At 35.8% G+C, this 21,626-nt stretch overlaps 1 protein-coding gene across 1 annotated transcript in view; it reads right to left on the bottom strand.

Moving 5' to 3' along the window:
• The window catches only part of LOC137398740 (mitochondrial adenyl nucleotide antiporter SLC25A24-like), a 44,352-nt gene that overhangs the window by 14,590 nt on the left and 8,136 nt on the right, over positions 1 to 21,626 (bottom strand). Inside the window, exon 4 of the mRNA XM_068084930.1 lies at positions 15,407 to 15,518. Within this exon, the coding sequence (XP_067941031.1) occupies positions 15,407 to 15,518 (112 nt within the window). The remainder of the gene's footprint in view (positions 1 to 15,406; positions 15,519 to 21,626) is intronic.

The raw sequence follows: 21,626 nt of genomic DNA, 5'->3' as shown, positions 1-21,626 counted from the left end.
AAATCGATAAAATATCCTTACAATAACAGCAAATAGGTATTTGCTGGTGAATGACCAAATGGTCAAGCTGGTCATTAGCCATCTCCGACAGCAGTAACAGCACATCATTAGCCTTAGATAGGAATTCATACATTAGCACCATCAGGAACCAAGTTAGTGTACCCTCTGTGAGGATATACACACATAGCCCTTGGCAAGGTTAACAAAAACATGACTTTTCATTGGTGCTGCATGGAATTGCATACGAAACAAGCTTTCCTGCAAAAAGGAATGGAATACAGCTTATAAACTGCATTCTCACATAGACTTGCAGGAGAAGATATAGTGTGTGCCCAGTGTCATACACTGGCAACAGCCCAAGTCAACACCTATCCCACAGTCACTAGCTATATTTCCTGGTTCCATCAAAATACATAGACGGATGTGGATTGAGGCATACATTGTGACATGTGTTATTGTGGTCCGGTAAAATTCCAATAAACAAACCCTTGCGCAACTTCTAATATATTGCACAATCTACTGATAGCATAATCCAGGGGTAGGGAACCTATGGCTTTCGAGCCATATGTGGCTCTTTCGATGATTGCATCTGGCTCTTTGATAAATCAGTAGAAAAATAATTCATAATTTAGCTGTTAATTTAATTAACGTAATAATACAAATAGTGCTGAAATAACAGTAACATTAAACATAACGTCACTACAAAGACGAAAATGAAAAATAACGTTCCCTTAATAGAAATATATTTTCATTTGCAACTTTTTGATGTGGCCGCGCAGCAAAAAGTTTCTATCACTTTCTGTACTCTGCTCTGCGCAGGCCGCACAGCGACTGCAAAAGTCATTTTTAGATCAAAAGGTAAACCCTTTAACTCATTCGCACCCAGCGCGAGTTAACTCGCATATTTATAACGTTGCTATGCACCCAACGCGAGTTAACTCGCGTCTAAAATTTGCCAACTCCTTGCATCGTTATTTTTCAAATATAAAAGAATATTTGTGATTAGTTAGAAAGGAAAATTTCTGGCCAATCAGACAAACTTTAAAATATGCCTCTATGACGTCTCCAGCGAAAGTTATAAGCAAATTAGTACACCCATCTCAGTTTCTACCAAAACCGGAAATCATCGTGCCGACTTGAAATTTTATCGTTCGTGATAATTTTTTTTCAACTCCAGAAGTAAATATGCAGATTCAGAAGTGGTAAGACATTGAAAGACTGCATAAATCAAATCAAAACATTATTTTTATTGTTTCAAAGTTTTTATTAGCTTTTACTTTTGCCAATTTTAATCGTTATGCTCGAATAAAAATGCACTCTTCACGCTGCCAGCCGTAGTCGGACTAACGTTATCTTTCAGTTTCGATAGGATCATATTGATTCTTAGAGCTGTCTACAAAGTCTGAAAAGTCAAGAACATAGTTATTGAACATATTTTTATTATTTGAAACATTTTCATGATGCTTTATTTGAGTTATATTGGCATGTAGATTTGCTATGATTTTGTTTGAAGCATGATGCTCGTGAGGAAAAGTTCGAAGTTAGAGTTTCAGAATTTTCATGTTCATGACTAACTGCATATGTATAAATAATAATCATAAATATGTATTGTCTGTAATAAATGAGTAATTTCAGTCAAACTTTGTATATTTTGTAATTTTTATGGTGCAAATCTAACTTTGTTTCATCAAATGACAATTTTTTCAAAATTGGAAATGTCCTGAAACTACCTTCTTTGAAGCACGAATCTACATAAAAGAGATACAAGGTGTTTATATGAATGTAATATATTTTGAAAAAGGAGACTTGGTTGGTTCTTTTGAAATTTGATTGAATAAATTATCTCAAGTCTGTCTCCTGTAGTAGTAATTTGAATTACGACATTTTTCTGAAAAACAAGCGGTTTCTGGGGCTAATCGCCTAGAAATTCGTCGGGTGCGAATGAGTTAAACCAAAAGATGACTAAAACAAGTTGTTATTTGTTGTTCAAAATAAGTTCAATTTTCTTATACTCTAAAATTGCTCAAACATACTAAATTTGTTGGTCTTCCTCTTCAATTTTATGCTTTCGAGATTCAAAATATACATATGGCTCTCTTAGAATTAAATTTTGAAACATGTGGGTTTTTGGCTCTCTCAGCCAAAAAGGTTCCTGACCCCTGCATGCACTAACCATGAACCCTTTCCTAGCAAGATAGTCACAATTCTAGTATCACAGCAAGTCATGGAGCACACCAAGAATCTAGAGGAATAACACGCGCCACCTTCCCTGTATAGAAACAGAGGCAATAAAAAAGTGCTTCTTACCTTTAACAGTAACCTAAACCCGAATTACAATTCATCATGAACAGTTTATCAGCAGTTGAAATACAAATGCGTTGTGGTTGCACCTTCTCTGACCAAACTTTGTATTCAAAAAAAGCTAATATTATATTGCGAAAACCTATATAAATATATCAATAAATTTTTTTTATAAATATATATATACTAGTTATGGAAAACAGTTGCACTTATCTGGCAATTTCATGAGATCTTCTGTCAATCTTCAGGTTGCTACTGAAGGTTGCTACTGCTACTGAAGGTTGCTACTGCTACTCAAGGTTGCTACTGCTACTGAAGATTGACGGAAGAAGTCATGAAACTGCCAGTAGCTGCAAAACTATGTGCAACTATTTTCCATAACTAGTACCATCTGCGCCAATTTTTTGTAAAGCTCTTTTATTTTAGTATTACTTTGCTGTATTAATTTATAATATAGTAGAACCCTAGTTAGAACCCTATATATATATATATATATATATATATATATATATATATATATATAACACACTGTTTCACACGCGGTGCTCATCATTTAATCATAAAATTAAACATTAATTAAATTAATTAATGTTTAAATTAATTTAAATTAATTAAAATTAAAACCCGAACAGAAGTAAACACATGGAATTTGAAAAATAATAACAAAAACTTTCATGTAAATTTGAAAATAAAAGCGCACACCCTGCAACAGAACAAAACACTGCAACTTATATCTTTTAGAAAAATATTACACGATGTTAAGAACAAAACTAACAACACTAAATAAAATGAACAGCATTCAGGCATGTGCGGAGTTATCTTCTCGGAAATTCATAAGTACCGCTCCGAACAGCGCCATCTTGCCTAATCATCAATCGCAGCCTGACGTGCACCATGCATGAAACAGCGTTGTAGCTGCCACAATAGATTTTAGACATATTTTTAATATATTTAAATCCCAAAGACTTTTATACCCGAGCATTAAACTAGTTTTTAATACCGTACTCTTCGGACTATTAGCCGCTAATTTTTTCTGACGATTTGAGCCATGCGGCTTATATAAAGATGCGGCTATTCTGTGGCTTTTTTTCACAGCTAGGGCGCATTCCGCTAGGGCGGAGATTCCGGTTAGTACGCCTCCAGCGGTGAAAGAAAATACGAAACAATGCCTAACAGTACTGTTCCGTTAGGCACTAGGTTAAAAAGCATCGGTTAATACGAAACAGTGCCGTTAGGCACTGTTCCGTTTTAAACAGCAAAGTTGCTGCCACGTTAAAAAGCCCCGTTCTGAGTTCTGCGGCCTATACAAAGGTGCGGCCTATGTATTGTTTAATTATCGTTTTTTGGAAAATAAAGCAGATACGGCTTATATAGGGGTGCGGTTCATAGTCCGAAAAGTACGGTATATTCAAATCTTGGAGTTTAGAGTTCTCTTTTGTAGCTTAATTAATTTGAAATCACAGAAACTCGTTTATTAAAATTCCAAGATGTTTCGAAGCTAACAATGAACATAGCTAAATATTCAGAGTAGAGAAATTGTGCTTGTCATTTGAAAAGACTGTAGGTTATGTAATGGCGTGCACTGTTTTACACTAAGTGACCCTTTAGAATCAAAGGCCTTTTATGTTAGACAACTTATAATAAATAGACATGGATAGAGAGATAGTAGGGCAGGTCACAGAACATAGTCACTGATGGCAATCCAATTGGTATTACAGAACTATTGCGTAATAAAAATTAATCTCTACAAATGCCTTGTTTCCTTGCGTCCGACGCTTACAGCTGATACTAGGACTCGGCGACACTTCTTAATTCATCTCCTTGCGGGCTTCAAATTAGACAGTACCCATTGTAGTCTCAAGTCGTCACATACTTAGGGTCGACACATAAAAAATACTTAAGTCATATACCTCGGCCTACGATTTTATTGCAGATCATAACCACTAGATAAGTATTGGTTACTTTGTGAGCGTAGGTGGTGTATAACCACTGAAATCCCTTTCCATCGTAAAATCCTGTGTTTATGTGTTTTTTAGTGAATGAGAACAGATTAATTTGTATTTAGTTACTTTATATAGGAATTAATGCTTTGAGATATGAAAACATCTACATACGAGTTCAGTTCTGGAACACATGCAGCTCGTATATTGAGAGATGACTGTACTTAGGTCATCACATACTTCGACCATCACATTGTTACATACACACTGTGTAACTAGTTATTCTACATTGACTAATACGTACTTAAATCTATTGTCAGCCAAATGGTATCAATATGTAGGACTTTGAAAAGTGTTTACATAACTATAAAAGCTACAGGGATGTTCGGAGGCCTCCAGTGTGTTTTGTAAGATGGTATGCAAAGTAACGTGAAGCACTTAGAGAGACTTTTACTATTGATTGGAAATGACATAACTGAATAGCTATTTAGTGATATCATCAAAGTAGTATTGAACGAGGATGAATGCTAATTGTTTCCTCATGTGGCTAATTGTTAAATTAATTTGTACTAAATGCCATCTTATAATATATGAGGCTATTGTAAGTACATTGAAAATACATTTATTACTGAGGGTTTTATGTTTGGGTTCTCATGCCTATACAAATGCTCCTCAACTTACGTATGTAATGCATTCTGAATGGTCATTCGTTAAGTGAATTTGTTCATAAGTTGTCTCAGTTCGTTATTTCGTAGGGAATGTATGTTTAAGGATTATATAAGTATGCTTAACCCTTGGGCTTGTTAAAAGCCCGGCAAAAACACCCTAAAGTCGTGTAATTTATTTTTCAAAATTCAATAAAATCGATATTTTATGAACATGCATAGCTCAAATCTTAAATTTATTTCTATGAACAAAATATTTTGTACATAATCATTCATTTACATATCTACTACTACAAAAAAAATACAACAATGTGCAATTGTCCCAGTATGAAATGCTTGGAAGCATTTCTTTCGGTAGATTCAAATGCTATAACGTAGCCATGCGAGCCACCATAACGATAATTTTCACTATATATTCCAAGTATATTAAAAGACCAAAAAGTTTACATCACTTCTATCATCTGAATTATTTTTATTCTGATTAGACAAAAAATCACTAACAATCGCAGGACCAAATAATCTTTTATTTTACCGTTTTGAAAGCTGAGCCGATGGTGACTGGTTTTTTCAACTTTTATTTTTTTCCAAGGAGGCATGATTTGTTTAGCTTTTAGCACAAAGCAACGCCTCTCAGATAATCGTTTCATATTGTAAATCATCGACTAATATCTTGTTGATAATATTTAAAACTTACTAGTGTTCATATCCTTTGCTTAACGTTACTAGGCGACAACTTTATAAACGTTTACCGAAAGCGACATAGATTTTGTTTCCCCATGCAACCGATAAATGACATTTTGGTCGTTTCCCCAGCCAAAGGGTAAGGGTTATATAAGTAACCTATATTTGTTTGTACTGCTTTTAAAGAAGACTAAATAATAATAAAACAATATGATCTATAAAGATGTGTAAAACTAAGGAGAAACATCGCTATAAGTGCCCCTCGGACTGCGATGAACTTGTTATTTGATTTTTTGCCTTACCAAGCGGAACACGATGGTTTTTCACTCTCGTCATACATATTTTTCGCCATACCATATAAATAAAAAATATTTTTGAAATCCAAATTTGGCAGTTGGTGTGCTGAATACATCAGAATAACGAAGATGCATGAAAGAGATTCTATGCTCGCTCTCGCTCTCTCTCTCTCTCCTCTCCTCTCCTCTCCTCTCCTCTCCTCTCCTCTCCTCTCCCCTCCTCTCCGCTCCCCTCCTCTCCTCTCCCTCTCTCTCCCTCTCTCTCTCACGTTATTAGTTATTAGTTACGGTAAAAATAAAACCGGAAACAGATAAGTAATAAAACTGTAGCTGATGACAAAGTTAAATTAAATACATACTAAAACTTCGTCTTAAAGATGTGTTTATTAAGCTAATTTAATTAAACTAAACATTCACGTTATAGATCTGTATCAAAGGTGAGAACTTCCTACGGTACTTTCTGCACAAAGTACATTGTGATGTTACATTTTATTGCAGATCATAACCAGTAAATACAATAAAGTTATTCTAACTATAGTTACTAAGGTTAACATACTATTTGTTACTAAATTTTAATATTTACAATACATATATAAAATTTTGATGATTTTTACTAGGGGTGTTTGCATTAGATTATTACTACGGTTTTTATACCCTTTTATACGACATTTTCGCCTTTCAATACGAACAATGGAACGAATTAAAATCATATAGTGAGGGTTCACTGTACCGTAAAAGAAATGCACTTTTTTAGAAGTGATGCTGCGCGTCACAAATATGTTAACTGTGCAAGTACTTGGAAGGATTGAACTGTACTCTAGTGCATTTATAAAACTGTTTAAAGTCTGTACGAACACTCTTGCCAGCACAATACAGTTCGTATCTACAGTTGTTTGTAACACAAATGTTTCTAAGTATAGTTGATTAAAGATGTAGTTGCGTCAAAAATGAAATTAGGACCCATAAAAGGCTAAAACATCAGCTACAATTTGATGCCATTTTTGTCTTTGTAGACCAACCCTGTCCAGAGATATATGCGTTTGAATGAGGCCCTCTTTTAAAAAGCTCACGTTCCAGCGGGTGCCTATTTCGTGACGTCACAAGCAAGGTATCTGAAACGAAACCACGAGCAATAAATATGAGGTCGAATCGTTAGCCAATCATGCGTGCGAAATTTTTATATAGGCCGTAATAAATGTTATCACTCGTAAAACGCGTTGTCTGTGATCTCGAAGATTCTCATCGTTTGAGAATTCATTCTCATCGTTACTGATTCAACGCGTTTCAACAATTACTAAGTTATACATAGTTTTAAAATGGCTTCAAGTTCGAGCGACCGCTACTCAGAGTTATCTGAGCAACTTTTAGTAAAAGATTAGAGTAGACAGCCTATGGCCAAAGCTGACAGTCTTCAGCAGCGTTTTGCTGCAGAAGAAGACAGAATGGAGGTAAATTAACTTAGAGTCTTCTATACTTTAGTAAATGTAATATTTTTTATAGTCAGAAATACATATACTAATTAATAAAATGATAATTCTTTGCTATCTCCAATCATCGTTTCATAGCTTATCTGCCGTTTTACCTAGCTATAATATTTTTTTCGAATTTTCTTTGGTAAATTAGAGTCATGATTACAAATTATTTTCACTCGTAGGAAGTGGGTAAAATCGATTGATCATTGCAAATCATTAATTTCCAGAACCAAAGCTTCGAATCGTTGGCTTGGCGTACTTGTGCCTTTATTAAATGTTTATTCGTTTTTAAAATTACACTCGCAATCTATTTAACTCCCAGTTTGGAAGCTGTCAATTGATACGCTTTAGAATGACATATCTATGAATGACATATTTATTGCAACTACTTTGTTTACATTTACTTGTTTTACTGATTACAGAATGTTTATGTCGTCCAACCAGCCGAAGAAGCTTTGTCAGTGTGGAAACTGCCATAAAGGAGAACGCGAGACTTGAATGCGTGCTGGATGATGTTTTGTTTGAGTTTGTTGCAGTAGATGAATTTGTCTTATTGTATCAGCTAATACTATGTGAGTGGCCACGACTTGATGAATATTTTTAATAAAAGCTTTATGCCGAGATGAAAATATTTTTGCTTGTAAAAATTATAGAATAAAATAATATTGTTGAAGATAATGCAAAACATGATTTGCAGAATATTGTAGTGAATCGGATATGGTATATGGGTGTCAGCAGAACTGGAGAATGTGAATTCAAATCCAGTTTGCAGCAGACTTCTCATCCTTAAAACTCTATCCCTGTCTATATTCTTTTCAAAGAGGTGGCTTGCTTATTTCAATTATTTAGTATTCGGTAAGAAACTAGTACGTAGGTAATAGGTGACATAATGTGGGCGGGGCTTATGGGAGGCTGTATATCGTTTATATGGGTAGCTGCAGAACTGTGCTGATACAGAGACCGCATTCTACATAAAGTGACTTGACAGAATTACCGTAGACCAGTAGAATTGGTAGTCGGTACCCAAATGTTTACACAACATTTGGAGAAAGTGAGTAGAACAAATTTTCAATTTTCGTTACTTGAGGCCTTTTAAACATTCATAATAATGCATCTGTAGCAGGATTTAAAATTTTATTCTAGCCAACATGAGCAAATACAAAATAAGATATATGCCAATAGAGCCGCGTAAGACTAGACTTTTATCGCAAATAGCCGATGTGAATACGAGAGATAGAGACAGGTTGCCAAACGCGTGACATCATTTTTGGCGAGGCTGGGCACGTTTTTGTGGATTGAGCGTTTTTACGGCGATCAGATTTTTTCGGTTTTAATCTTCAAATATCTTGGCAATGCGATCGCGTAACACAACAAACAACATATCAACTGATAGAGAGAAAAAAAAGCTTTCTTGTAAGCTCAACTTAAATTTTGACGCAACTACATCTTTAATGAGCTATCAATAGAAACTGAAACAGAGTTTCCTGAAAATGAATATTTTTGAATCTTTTAAAAAGCCACAATTTTAACACTTACAAACTTGTTAAAGGCTAAGAAGAATCCTAACCATACCTACTGGTTATTATGTACCAACTGCACTTGTTGGTTATTATGTACTAGCTGTACCTACTGGTTATTATATACCAACTGTACTTGTTGGTTATTATATACTAGCTGTACCAACTGGTTATTATGTACCAACTTTACTTGTTGGTTATTATATACTAGCTGTACCTACTGGTTATTATGTACCAACTTTACTTGTTGGTTATTATTTACTAGCTGTACCTACTGGTTATTATGTACCAACTTTACTTGTTGGTTATTATTTACTAACTGTACTTACTGGTTATTATGTACCAACTGCACTTGTTGGTTATTATATACTAACCGTACCTACTGGTTGTTATGTACCAACTTTACTTGTTGGTTATTATTTACTAGCTGTACCTACTGGTTATTATTTACTAGCTGTACCTACTAGTTATTATGTACCAACTTTACTTGTTGGTTATTATTTACTAGCTGTACCTACTGGTTATTATGTACCAACTTTACTTGTTGGTTATTATTTACTAACTGTACCTACTGGTTATTATTTACTAGCTGTACCTACTAGTTATTATGTACCAACTTTACTTGTTGGTTATTATTTACTAGCTGTACCTACTGGTTATTATTTACTAACTGTACCTACTGGTTATTATTTACTAACCATACCTACTGGTTATTATTTACTAACTGTACCTACTGGTTATTATTTACTAACCGTACCTACTGGTTATTATTTACTAACTGTACCTACTGGTTATTATTTACTAACCGTACCTACTGGTTATTAGGTACTAACTGTACCTACTGGTTATTATTTACTAACCGTACCTACTGGTTATTAGGTACTAACTGTACCTACTGGTTATTATTTACTAGCTGTACCTACTGGTTATTATGTACTAACTGTACCTACTGGTTATTATTTACTAACTGTACCTACTGGTTATTAGGTACTAACTGTACCTACTGGTTATTATGTACTAACTGTACCTACTGGTTATTATTTACTAACCGTACCTACTGGTTATTATTTACTAGCTGTACCTACTGGTTATTATTTACTAACTGTACCTACTGGTTATTAGGTACTAACTGTACCTACTGGTTATTATTTACTAACCGTGCCTACTGGTTATTAGGTACTAACTGTACCTACTGGTTATTATGTACTAACTGTACCTACTGGTTATTATTTACTAACCATACCTACTGGTTATTATTTACTAACTGTACCTACTGGTTATTATTTACTAACCGTACCTACTGGTTATTATTTACTAACTGTACCTACTGGTTATTATTTACTAACCGTACCTACTGGTTATTAGGTACTAACTGTACCTACTGGTTATTATTTACTAACCGTACCTACTGGTTATTAGGTACTAACTGTACCTACTGGTTATTATTTACTAGCTGTACCTACTGGTTATTATGTACTAACTGTACCTACTGGTTATTATTTACTAACTGTACCTACTGGTTATTAGGTACTAACTGTACCTACTGGTTATTATGTACTAACTGTACCTACTGGTTATTATTTACTAACCGTACCTACTGGTTATTATTTACTAGCTGTACCTACTGGTTATTATTTACTAACTGTACCTACTGGTTATTAGGTACTAACTGTACCTACTGGTTATTATTTACTAACCGTGCCTACTGGTTATTAGGTACTAACTTTACCTACTGGTTATTATGTACTAACTGTACCTACTGGTTATTATTTACTAACCGTACCTACTGGTTATTATTTACTAGCTGTACCTACTGGTTATTATTTACTAACCGTACCTACTGGTTATTATTTACTAGCTGTACCTACTGGTTATTATTTACTAACTGTACCTACTGGTTATTATTTACTAACCGTACCTACTGGTTATTATTTACTAGCTGTACCTACTGGTTATTATTTACTAACTGTACCTACTGGTTATTATTTACTAACCGTACCTACTGGTTATTATTTACTAACCGTACCTCCTGGTTATTATTTACTAACTGTACCTACTGGTTATTATTTACTAACCGTACCTACTGGTTATTATTTACTAACCGTACCTACTGGTTATTATTTACTAACTGTACCTACTGGTTATTATTTACTAACCGTACCTACTGGCTATTATTTACTAACTGTACCTACTGGTTATTATTTACTAACTGTACCTACTGGTTATTATTTACTAGCTGTACCTACTGGTTATTATGTACCAACTTTACTTGTTGGTTATTATGTACTAACTGTACCTACTGGTTGTTATGTACCAACTTTACTTGTTGGTTATTACATACCATAATAAATATCTGGTATAACTAATAAAATACTGCAGGCCCAATTTCTTTGAACACTTCATAACAATTTCAATGATAGTATTTTGCTGCGTACCCTAGGACACTTATGTATTCGCGTTATCTAACGTTCGCGGAGTCATCCTCTCGCAAAAATTTCATGAGCGAAACTATACTATAATAACGAACGAGCGAAAACGCGAAATTAAATAGCTTTGTTCATTGATATCCACAATAAAATTATCATATTAGAAATGCAGGTAACTTTCGTGTGTGGTGGTATTACCCACCAAAAACAATAACAACCCTCTCCAGGTCCAACCACGTTATACAGTTCTGGTTGTGAAGTTGGTTGTTATCTATTTTCTTCTTCTTGGGACTTGAGTGTGAAAGACAGGTGAAAGTCACGGCGGGAGGGACCTAGACGTCATTGATAGTCCAAGGAACAAATGGCAGCAAGCGATCAAATTGAATTATCGATCTCACCCCCACATTTCAACCTGCGGTTTACAAATACAAACTAGTCCCAAATTAAACAAATTTTCTTACTAGTGAACTGGACTCACTAATCTAATCTTTTTGCTCCACTGCATTTATTTTCACATCACTATATTTTCGAACTCATCAGAGCCGCGAAATTACGTTGCAGCGAAATTTTACTCTGTGTGCTACTCATGAAACTAAATACTAGCGAAATATAAGTGTCCTAGGGTAATGAGCTAAATTATTTAAGTGAAATAACCTAAAATTTCCCAAATTTAGTTCATCTGAAAATACAAAAAAAGAAATTGTTCAGTTTCCTTATTACAGGCTTATATAAAGTGATACAAAGGTATTTGTACAAATGCCTCTAAGGGTTGTGCTTCAGAGTATAATAGCCAAAGATGAATGAGTGCACAACTCCCATCTGGTGTTCTACATATTCCATTAAAGGGGAACTTGGACAAAATTTTAGTAGAAAATATCGGTATTTTTCTGTTTTCATTTTGTTTTTGATGTTTGAGGTGATCTGATTGCCAGAACGTTTTCAAGATTGAAAATCGACAAAACTTTATCGCAGTTAAAACACTACAATTCAAGCGAACGTTCGATTATGACATCTATTATAGTTGTAACGAGACCGACAGAATAGAGACACATAACGCTGCAACTTGAACACAATAGCCGATATCAAGAACAAGAGAGACAGGCAGTTGCAAAACTAGTGATGTCATTCAGGCACATATTTTTCTTCTGAGCGTTTTAACCGCGATCAAGTTTTTGCCAATTTTAAACCTGAAACATCCTGACAGTCAGATCGCCTCCAACACCAAAAACAATCGCAAACGATAGAAAAATACCGACATTTTTTTTATAAAGTCTACTAAAATTTTGTGTAAGTTCATCAAATGTTCTTTAACTCAATGAGTTGAGGGCGAGATCTAGAACTAAATTTAATTTAGTAAAATACATATTAAAACTTGGTTTTAAAGTATGACTTGCAACAAAATTCACATTACAGTTATTTGATATCAAAAGGTTCACCAAGTCTTACTCTGTTCTGTTGTAGGTGTAAATATGTGGAAATGTGATTACAAGCTCTTAAAAGCTCAAAAACGAACATTTAATCGCAGTCATCACGAAAACGCCATAGATTGGAATCTCTTTATTTGGCTGACGTACTCTAACAGTTTGGTTATCGTTTTCACATGTGATGTTATCACATGAAATCAAAGGCCTTGGTAATAATTGACATGATTTTATTGAAGCCGTGAAGTATATTTGTAAAAAGATTTCGATGAATGAGGTTGCACGAAAGTGTAAACAGAAGCTATCTTGTTCAATTACGTCCCATTTGAGCCGTTTTGAAAATGGATGCCAAACTATGAGCATTTAACGTTTTTGAGCCTACAACACAGCAGAGTAAGACTTGGTGAACCTTTTGATACCAAATAACTGTAATGTGAATTTTGTTGCAAGTAAACAAACCTTTAAGACAAAACTTGCTGTCGAGTCTGAGATCAAGCATTCTAACCGAACATGTTTAATGCAGGGGAGACAATGGATATGGAACAACAGCTAACCATCAGTATTTGAACAACCAATAGCCTCACCCTTATATACGATGAGCTATTCTTTGCACGAAGACCTATTCGATAGCCTTCACACACGACACTAATTGTACTTGGGGCTATCTAGAACTCTCTACAAAATTTATCTTTCATCGGCACCTTCACCTCTGTACCTACACACTGTCGCACTTAAATCACCTATGCTAAGGTAAATCACCTGGTGCTAAGATAAATCACCTGCTGCTAAGATAAATCACCTGGTGCTAAGGTAAATCACCTGCTGCTAAGGTAAATCACTTGCTGCTAAGGTAAATCACCTGGTGCTAAGGTAAATCACCTGCTGCTAAAATAAATCACCTGGTGCTAAGGTAAATCACTTGCTGCTAAGGTGAATCACCTGGTGCTAAGGCGAATTCGAAGTCAAAACCTCTTTCTAGTGTTTATTAATTTATTACCATGGTACTTACATATACAGTTGCGAGTGTAAGTATTAATACCCACATAATGTTCTGTCCTAAATGGGTTTTGCTCTTTTACAGCCAATCTTTGCTACCCAGACTATACCATAGACATACCCAGACTATACCATAGACATACCCAGACTATACCATAGACATACCCAGACTATACCATAGACATACCAAATGATTCATCAGAAGATCCCTCAATCATTGAAGGCATTTATTAAACACAGAAACCATGACAGCAGTCTCTAGGGGCATGTGAAGCTGACTGAATCTCGTTATTGAAAGTTATTAGTCACTTATACTCCAACATAATGACATCAAGTGATCTAGTTAAGCTAATATTCTCTATATTAAACACAGGAGAAGACATAACATAACCAGTGATAGAATTATGGCATGATCAGAAAAACTTGAGCAAAAATAATTGGGCACGTTTATGGTGCTTTCACATGAAATTTTTACAGCAACAGCGGCTAAACACGTTGAAGCGAACGCGTGAGGGCAGTGATGGTGCACCTTCACGAGCAAGGGATAGGTCATCAGTCTATAGCTAATAAGACAGGGCAGAACATCCCTTGGTTTTGAAGGTACACTTAGAGACACTTCATTTGTTCAGAATAACTTCCGTTCAAATTAGCCATATTCAGATCCTAAGGGAATATTTAAAAATTCCTCACGACCAACCGCAACAATAAATTTTCACCTATATACGTTTGACAACATACAATCAAAGGATGGATTGTCAGCCTGTCCACACCTGAGCCTTCCTTATAAATCCAACAACGGCTAGTTCGCTTTTGCTATGAGCTAGAGTAGGAGGGGGGGCAAAAACCCAATAGCATCGAAAAGGAGCACTGTGGAACTATAGCTATCCCAATACACATTTCATCACCATGTGTTTCTTATGACATGTATGGTATGAGTAGTGACTCATAAACATACTATTGCGGTACCACATACATGTATATGCACTATTGAAAGGTCACGTAAAAGGATTAAGGATTTTCACACTAATGATAACATTTTATGTAGTATGTCAAATTCAATGAATGATGTCGATTATCACTTAGAAAGCTGGCAGGATCGGCTTGTACCAAGACACTATTACATAGATACGGTGAGGGTGAGCAACACTCATTGTAAAAATCGGACTTACATGGCAGACTTATATCTAATGCATCTGATCAGTAATTGCTATGTCAAGACTATTATTTTAATATGGTGATTTGAAAGGTTTGGCAAAAGTCCTAATTCCGATCACTGACTGCAAATAGAACACACATTAATTCCCTTCTTCGCGTTTCTTTTCTTATCGTTTCTGTTATTATCATTTCTATTAATATAATTTGTGTTATTATCGTTTATGTTATTATTGTTTTTCATCTCGTCTGTCTGGTCAGCTGACAAACAACAACCAGATGAATAATTTCATGATAAACTGATGAAGAAAGCATGGAGAGTGTACATCCTATGCTGGGGTGATCCCAAGATCACCACACAAGGTGCTGCAACTACTGTATCTATAAGTACTATCTTGACCACCAACACCTACATATTTTCCCTTATCCAATATCGGCCATAAGATTGGCGGAAACAAACATCAACTTTTTAATAAAAAGCGACGCTAAGGCTAGACATGTAGTAAAGTTTGACATAAACAAGTATATAGAAAACTTACAGAAAAGTGTCGCCACGACAACAGAATATCATTCATATCAGTTACAGGTCGCAGAAGAAGAAAATTCCGGAATTCATCCCATGAAATGAGGTTCGTCTTGTCAGCATCCATCCTGCAACAATCCAACATTTTATGCAGCTTTCGCTTTGATGCCGCAACTGTCAGCGGCTTTTAGTGTCATAGTCAGTGTCATATCTACAGTGTCAGAGTGTCAGAGCCTTCACAACTATGGTAAATAGTGACAGTCAACTCTGTAGTACCAACAAACTTGATTTAATCTGTGGTCCATCACAGCAATGATATACAGCCCCCCAGATGGGGGGCTGTATATCATTGATCACAGCCAATTTGTGCACATTCACCACTCTTCATATATATAGAAATACTAGCTGTACTACCAGGCGTTGCCCGGGTAATAAAAAAGTCTTTGAACAGAAAATTGATTAGTATTTAACATATAACAACATTTGCCATTCTAACTTTCAAACTACATATCCTGAGAAAAGTTTTTTGTGCTGGTCAAATAAATTAAAAGATAATAAAACAACTATAAAAGGGTTCAGATGCAAATGTGAAATAATTAGCAAGTAATAATTAAATTAAGTCTGTTTTGCTACGATTACAATAAAAGATGATTTGGTAATGATACAGTTATCACGAACTGAGAAAACAAAATTAAAATCTTGAATATGTTGAAATAATAAAACAATTCTTGCATAGAAGTGTGTTAATAAACAAGGTTACTGTTCCAGCAGAATCATCCATCAAAACTTATGAATGAATCAAAAAAGCAAAATAAATCAAAAAACAAATGAATACGACGATACTGGTACTTCTCAATACTGGTACATATGTAAAAATGAGATATGGTCCTGCCTTTGTGTGGCCGAACGGAGGGAGAATGTAGAGGCTATTCTTACTCAAGAGATAATACAATTGTCCGCGTGAAAATTATTTGGCATTTACAGATGTAGAAATGGAACCTTTGGAAAAATCGGAAATATAAGTGTAATGACACATTTGAAATTGAAATAGCACATTTGAAAATTACAAATTAAAAAATAAGTAAAAGTAGCAAATAGGTTGCTTTTGAAAAATTTCAAAAAAATAACAAATGCAAAAAGTTAATTAATAATAAAAAGTGCACATTTAGTGTGTGCATTCATGGAAAGAATACAGAGTCCGTGTATGGAAAGAGAGAGGGGAGTGATAAGAATATAGAGTTCGTGTATGGAAAGAGCGAGGGGAGTGATAAGAATGGCTTAGCTATGTGGTTAGGTGCTCGGTTACAAACTTGCAGTTGCGATCTTCATGAGTTCTAAACCAGTACGAAGGGTTCTTCATTCCTAGATTTTAATCGCTATACACTATAGCTGGACAGACACTATAGCTGGACAGACACTATAGCTGGACAGACACTATAGCTGGACAGACACTATAGCTGGACAGACACTATAGCTGGACAGACACTATAGCTGGACAGACACTATAGCTGGACAGATACTATAGCTGGACAGACACTATAGCTGGACAGACACTATAGCTGGACAGACACTATAGCTGGACAGACACTATAGCTGGACAGACACTATAGCTGGACTGACACTATAGCTGGACAGACACTATAGCTGGACAGACACTATAGCTGGACAGACACTATAGCTGGACAGACACTATAGCTGGACAGACACTATAGCTGGACAGACACTATAGCTGGACAGACACTATAGCTGGACAGACACTATAGCTGGACAAACACTATAGCTGAGCAGACACTATAGCTGAGCAGACACTATAGCTGGACAGACACTATAGCTGGACAGACACTATAGCTGGACAGACACTATAGCTGGACAGACACTATAGCTGGACAGACACTATAGCTGAGCAGACACTATAGCTGGACAGACACTATAGCTGGACAGACACTATAGCTGAGCAGACACTATAGCTGAGCAGACACTATAGCTGGACAGACACTATAGCTGAGCAGACACTATAGCTGGACAGACACTATAGCTGGACAGACACTATAGCTGGACAGACACTATAGCTGGACAGACACTATAGCTGGACAGACACTATAGCTGGACAGACACTATAGCTGGACAGACACTATAACTGGACAGACACTATAGCTGGACAGACACTATAGCTGGACAGACACTATAGCTGGACAGACACTATAGCTGAGCAGACACTATAGCTGGACAGACATTGAACAACGACAAACTTTGGGATCTGTATACAGTAAGTCGTCGACTTACGACCGCATTTTGTTTCGGCCGTAAGACGATTTAGACGTAAGTCGATTCTGTGTATTCTGTCAATTCTGATCTAACTTAAATGAATTAAGCTTACTAAAGACATACTTAGTAAGCTTTAAGTATGTCTTTTAGTTAAAGGTTGACTTGCAACAAAATTCACATTACAGTTATTTGTTATCAAAAGATTCACCATGTCTTACTTTGTTGTGTTGTAGGTGCCAAAAATGTGGAAATGTGATTACAAGCTCTTAAAAGCTCAAAAACGAAAAGCCGCTGTAGATTGGAATCTCTTTATTTCGATGACGTAGCCATGAAATTTGGTTATCCTCTTGTCACGTGATGTTCTCACGTGAATTGAAAGGCCAATAAAAAGCTCAATATAAAACTTATCGTAGCAATAGTTTATGACAAACACTTCGGGTTTTACCTAAGACCCCGTATCAAATATAGATGCTTGCTACTTTACAGTTTCAGTTTGGTCATTCCGTCAGACAATTCGAAGTACGTGTACGACTTGCGATCATAAAAAATGTCAAATTCTGAAGAGTTCAGACCCTGGCGTTTCGAACCTAACGCTCTATCTGAAGAAGATCATCAACAGAATCAAACCTCCCAGCAAGTAAGCACCGCCACTAGTCAGCTCTTACGGGCCAAGCTAGCTAATAGTAATGGTTATAGCTAGAGAGTGATAGAACGGATATTATTATATATATATATATATATATATGATTTTAATGGTGATAATTATCGCTTCATATTGCGAAAAAATACATATTTTTCTCGAATGACAACATTAACAATTATAATACGAGAAAGCGCGTCTGCCATTTGCGATAGATCAAACTTGAACTGAAACTAACATTATCTGATCATGTGACTTACAATTCCCGGCATATGGCGCGAACAAATTCTACAACATTTTTCGACCATCACAGGTGACCAACAGACTCACCATGTTCATCAGAAGATGATATGCGATCGTTCAAGTTAAGATTAAAAAATTAAACAGATTTTTATGGTAGGTTTTGAGATATCAGTGCTCAAAGTGGCAGCATTCCGATGCCGATTAAATAGATGCGTAAGAACAACAGACATGGTTTTATTGAATGCATGAAGTATATTTGTGAAAATATTTCAATGAATGAGGTTGCGTGAAAGTGTAAGCAGAAGCCATCTTGTACAACTATGTCCCATTTGAACCGTTTTGGAAAGAGATCCTAATCTTTGGCGGTCTCGTGTGGCTGCGATTAACTGTTCGTTTTTGAGCTTTTAAGAGCTTGTAATCACATTTCCACATATTTGGCACCTACAACACAACAGAGTAAGACATGGTGAATCTTTTGATACCAGATAACTGTAATGTGAATTTTGTTGCAAGTCAACCTTTAACTTCAAACTTTTAACTAAGACTCCATCGATTATCTATTTGCGAATCCATTTTTATCATAACGAATTACGCTGAACTCGCTATTGCGAGCAAGGAATATTTCTTTTAATAACGTATATAATCAGTACAGAAATCGCTAAAGTTTAATTTTGAGATAAATTATTGTTGATATCGTGTGGCAGATATAATTTGTTCTAACAAAAAACAAAAAAGCTTTAGGAAAATAACAAAGAACGGCTTACGCTACACCTAACACTGAGCTGTCTGACCTTCCAACGGACATGGTGGTAAAGACGAGTGGAGTATGTCGCAATATCGAGTGGAGGATGTCGCACAGGTCGTAAGTTGACGACTTACTGTATGTAGATATGTATTGTTGTTGAGTATATACCAGACATTCACACGCATATGATAAGGCATAAATGCATGGACTTCTGAGATACAAAGAGGTACCAATGACAACAAGGGTTTTTAGGGCTGTCGAGACATTTACAATACATATGCTATTTCTCATCTATACTTATCTACTAATAATTTGAAACCAACCAGAAACAATATGTATATGTAAAGGAAGACTTAAATTAAAGGAAGACCTCTAAAGAACATCCCAAAGAAGACATAAGGGATGACCTCTAAGGGAAGACCCAAGAGAAGACGTGAGGGAAGACCTCTAAGGGAAGACCCAAGAGAAGACGAAAAGGAAGACGTAAGGGACGACCCAAGGGAAGACCCAAGAGAAGACGTAAAGGAAAACCTGAAGGAAGACTAGGGGAAGATCCGAGGGAAGGCCTAAAGTAAGACCCAAGGAAGACGTGAGGGAAGACGAAAAGGAAGACGTAAGGGACGACCAGAGGGAAGACCCAAAAGGACACTAGAGGAAGATCCAAGGGGAGACCTAACAGAAGATCTAAAGGAAGATGTAAGAGACGACCCAAGGGAAGGATAACCAATGTGCATCAGTTGATGTCAAATAAATAACCATCTCTCAGACTGATAAATGAGGCAATCAGATGTTATTGCAGAGCACATTGCGAGATTGAAACAAAAAAGAAAACCTGGTAGCTCAGTGTTGTGTCAAACGCTGCCCACTTCCATTTCCAGCTGCAAAACAGATCTGCTATTCAATCAGTGGTACAAACTAACTTGGGATGATGCAATCCAAGTTTCAATCACGATGCAATCACGATTTTCAATCAAGATGCAATCCATTTTCATCACTAAGAACTAGTTTATTTATAGTGGGCACGTTATTGCCAGGTGACAACCATGTACCCATTAGAGACCACGAGCACAAAGATGGTAAATAAAATCCTTTCCTCAAGTTGGACCATCTCCTATTTTAAAGATGCAAATAATTATTTTTTGTGTAAAATGCGGCGAAACACGGAATTTCAAACCTGCCAAATAGCCAGGGCAAGGACATACACCATGTCACAACTGACTGATTGGAAACACTACGTTTTGAATACATGTACACAGGCTGAAGTGTTTTCCAATTGGCTAAATGACCTATCCATATCATATCCTATTCATATCCTTTCGTTTGATTCTAGTCATCAAGTTAAATTTAATTAACGAAATTAATTATCGAATAACAAACCTGCTTGTTCCTGAGTACTAGTATTTTTATGTAAATAAAGGAAAAATTTCTGGCAACAGATGACTTTCAAATACTGGCTGAAAAGATAAAGCAATAGCAAGTGTAGAGCAAATGTATAGTTTTGACTAAGGTAATTCTCAAATGAAAAGAGCCAATGAGAAGCTTCCTGGAAAGATGAGGTATGGAAAAGCAAGATCGTGCTGAGATCATACTTTTCCACAACACAGTAGACACCCCTATTACACTTAAGATGTACAGTAGACACTCCTATTATACTTAAGATGTACTGTACACACTCCTATTATACTTAAAATGTACAGTAAACACCCCTATTATACTTAAGATGTACAGTGGACACCCCTACTATATTTAAGATGTACTGTAAACACTCTTATTATACTTAAAGGTTGGCTTGCAACAAAATTCACATTACAGTTATTTGATATCAAAAGATTCACCATGTCTTACTCTGCTGTGTTGTAGGTGCCAACTATGTGGAAATGTGATTACAAGCTCTTAAAAGCTCAAAAACGAAGAGTTAATCGCAGCCCTCACAAAACCGCCAAAGATTAGGATCTCTTTCCAAAACGGTTCAAATGGGACATAGTTGTACAAGATGGCTTCTGCTTACACTTTCACGCAACCTCATTCATTGAAATATTTTCACAAATATACTTCATGCATTCAATAAAACCATGTCTGTTGTTCTTACGCATCTATTTAATCGTCATTGTAATGCTGTCATTTTCAGTACTGATATCTTATAACCTACCGCGAAAATTCGTTTAATTTTTTAACCTTAGCTCGGAGTACATTTCATTGTCTGATTAACATGGCGAGCCTGTTGGTCAACTGTGATAATTGAAAAATGCTGCAGAAATTTTTTGCGAAGTATTGGGTCACATGATTAGGTTACAACTAGACGATTAGACCAAACCAAAACAAAACTGTAAAGTAGCGAGCATC

Source organism: Watersipora subatra, chromosome 6 (genome assembly GCF_963576615.1).
Source record: "Watersipora subatra chromosome 6, tzWatSuba1.1, whole genome shotgun sequence".
Taxonomy (NCBI): domain Eukaryota; kingdom Metazoa; phylum Bryozoa; class Gymnolaemata; order Cheilostomatida; family Watersiporidae; genus Watersipora; species Watersipora subatra.
This window is presented reverse-complemented; position numbering and strand designations above follow the sequence as displayed.